The sequence below is a fragment of the Arachis ipaensis genome, chromosome B05 (assembly GCF_000816755.2).
Source record: "Arachis ipaensis cultivar K30076 chromosome B05, Araip1.1, whole genome shotgun sequence".
Lineage (NCBI taxonomy): Eukaryota > Viridiplantae > Streptophyta > Magnoliopsida > Fabales > Fabaceae > Arachis > Arachis ipaensis.
Window position 1 is genome coordinate 149,117,320 of NC_029789.2, and position 3,257 is coordinate 149,120,576.

Below are 3,257 nucleotides of genomic sequence, written 5' to 3' on the forward strand. Positions count from 1 at the left end.
TTGATTTAATAATTAATTTTTATGTATTTTTAATATGGTTGATTGAAATAACCTTTTTCACTAGAAAGAGTATAGGTAGACAATGAGAATACTAAATAATGTGAACAATGATAGATCAGATGTTCAATTCAATAGGTATGCAGATGATTATGTTCATTATTTTTAATTGGATGGTTATTTCTTTTGAATGTTCAATTCACCAAGTATGCAGATAATTATTCTAATATTAATATTTTTTGGTGACTGATCCTAATATTAATGTTTAGAAAGTAATTTAGGAGTGGAATATTTTTTAATTTTATTGGGTCATTTCTAAAACTCATTGTTCATATTATTTACAAAAGTCATTATCTACCTAGTAAAATTTAAATGCTTCCGTTATGTGTTTTTATGAAACATTAACAGGCGAAGTATTTATTATTTTACATTTTTATTTATATTATATTTTAAAAAACAACCAATATTTCATTTTTAATCGATGTAAAATTACTAAATTAAGCAATGTTATTAAATTATTTGGGTTCCATAATTAATGATGGTAGATTCAAATTTTATAAAATAAAAATTCATCTTTTTTTATAGTCCTCTTTGCTTAATTTTCTTTATAACATATAGATGTGTACATATAAGTATAAATTGCATGTTATTATATAGTAAATTTTTTTTCCCGTAGATATAGAATATCTTCACAAAATGTTTCAATCTCATATTTAAAATTAATTCTAAAAATTCAATGATACAATATTTTTTTATATTCTCTATGATCATTATTATTCCATAATAGTTAGGAATTAGGATCGGATTTCATTTTTTTAAGAGAATGAAGAAGAACAAATCAACAAACATTCAAAACAATTCAACATTATTATTCTCACGTAGAAAGGTCAACATAACTTTGATGATAATGCCACGTAGCTAAAGACTCAACCCCATGATGAAAAGTTAACAACGTAATTATTGAGACGTTAACTATATAATAAGATAATACCCCACCACTTCAAATAAATTAACTAAACTTAACCCTTAATTTCAACAGGCTCAAGGCCATTGTCAATTGAAGTCTTCACAGCATCTATGACCAATTGTGTTTTCCTACTAATTATTGGCCACGTGTCCTCCGGTTTTGAGTTATTGTACTTAATTGCCCCTACCAAACGTGCAAATTCCTTCACCATATGTGCCTCTTGAGGGAGATCATTGTAAACAACATGTTCACTTGGATTTGGAGCCCAACCTAAAGAAAGTTCCACCCAATTAGAGTTTGAGCTTGTTGAAAACTTGGCCTCTTTCTCTTGATTAGGGATAACATAATCATGAACGCGCAATGACCCTTTTGTCCCCATCACAATAATATCCATAGACATATCCGTAAGAAAGGAACAATAGAATGTTGCTACTTTGTCATCTTCCCAAGATAAAGAAGCCCCACAAGCTAGAATGACACCGCCATCATTGTATGTGGGTTTGTGCAATGCTCTTGCTGATTTAGGTAACTCATAATTTGAAGCCCATAAAATTGCTCTCACACAATACCAACCAGTGTCACCAAGTGCTCCAAGAGCATCAAGTTCTGGCTTCACACGAATATCATTCTCTAGAAAATAAGGACTAACTCCATAGGAAAAAGTTGCATGTACCTGTTATTAATTAGTTGATGAGTTACAAACAAATGATGACAAAATTGTATAATAACAATAATTTTTACTGACACTACATATATAATGTACTATTTGCATCCATTCAACAATATATGCATCTATAAGAAAAAAAAACAATATATGCAATCAAATTCTTTTATCTAAATCAAAATATATGTTATTTCTTAATATTGTATTAGAGGAATATTAAAAAGCTAATCTGAATTTATTATTTTTGGCTAATGGTTAGTAATCAATATTTAAAAAAAAATAAATTAAAAATGTGTTAATTAAAAATAATAAATTCTCTTGCTCATGCTTGAGCATTTCTCGTTATATATATATTACTATTGCAATAGTAAGTTTCTTTCAACCTTTCGCTTTATAGAAGAGGTAAACTGATTAAAAAAATTAATTGTGCAATATTATCATCAATATAATCAATATATATATACCCATGAAATTAAAGATATATATATTTGTGAATATTAATAATGAATATATACCGATTGAAGGCGTCCAAACTGTTGAGGATCTGAGAGGAAGTGAAACATTTGAGTGGTCCTAGGGTGGTGCATCCACATGGTAGCATCCATGTATTGCAAACCGTTGGATTCACACGCCTCCAAAATCTTGTGAAGATCATGAACGTTGAGAGCCACAGGCTTCTCAAGCAGCAAGTGTTTCTTCTTCTGAGCAGCAAGCACAGCCCACTGCACGTGCAAGCTTGTTGGAAGTGGCACGTACACAGCATCAACTTCAGGGTCATCTATAACATCTTCGTATGATCCATAAACCTTTATGCCACAACATGTTTCAAAAATTAAAGTGATCATCATTAATTAATTGTAATAATCTCAAACAAATTCTAAACTAATATGTGTTATAGTGAAATTTTGGTACATTTAATGATTTTGTTACTATAGTTTATATCATAGAGTGAGTATTGTAACGAAAATTTAACAAAAAAGAATTAATAAAAAATAGTTAGAATTTATTTTATTTAATTTTTATTAATTATTATTACAACAATAATTAATGAAATGTTTTAAACTTATTATAAGTTGTTTTTATGTAGATATATATATATATATATATATAGAGTTAAGACCTTAGCATGGGGTGGGAAGCTGTTGGAGGCAGCGAACTTGGTGGCCTTGTCGAGAGAGCGGCTTCCGACGGCGTAGAGGGTGGCGTTAGGGGAGAGGGTTATGGCCCTTGAAACCTTCCTTGCTATCTCAGCACACCCAAGTATCCCAAAGCGTATTGGTGCTGCTTCTTCTGCCATGATTGGATTTGGAGTAGTGTTAGTTTTAGTTTTAGGCCTTAGATATATATGGTTCTTTCGGTATCATTAGGGTTGCTTTATAACGTGGTTGATGCCCCTTTGTGAACAAGTAGTCAATACAATAATATATACAAAAATATCTAAAAAATATCAGAATTTATTGTTTTTCTCTAATAATTAATAATATTTAAAAATATAAAATAAAAAAATTTAAATTATTAGATGAAAAATTAAATTAATAACTAAAAATAGAAGATAAAAATAATGAATTCTATTAGTATTTGAGTTCTTTTACAAGGGTCTAATAAGTATATTCCTGGAAGCATGTAGAT

General features: G+C 29.3%; 1 protein-coding gene across 1 annotated transcript; it reads right to left on the reverse strand.

The window, feature by feature from the left end:
* LOC107644994 (uncharacterized oxidoreductase At4g09670) lies at positions 846-3,008 on the reverse strand. The gene is made up of 3 exons (XM_016348989.2): positions 2,749-3,008; positions 2,144-2,434; positions 846-1,637 (listed from the first exon to the last, which is right to left on the reverse strand). Exons 1-3 carry the CDS (start codon positions 2,923-2,925, stop codon positions 1,017-1,019), a joined length of 1,089 nt encoding a protein of 362 aa, XP_016204475.1. The 5' UTR covers positions 2,926-3,008; the 3' UTR covers positions 846-1,016.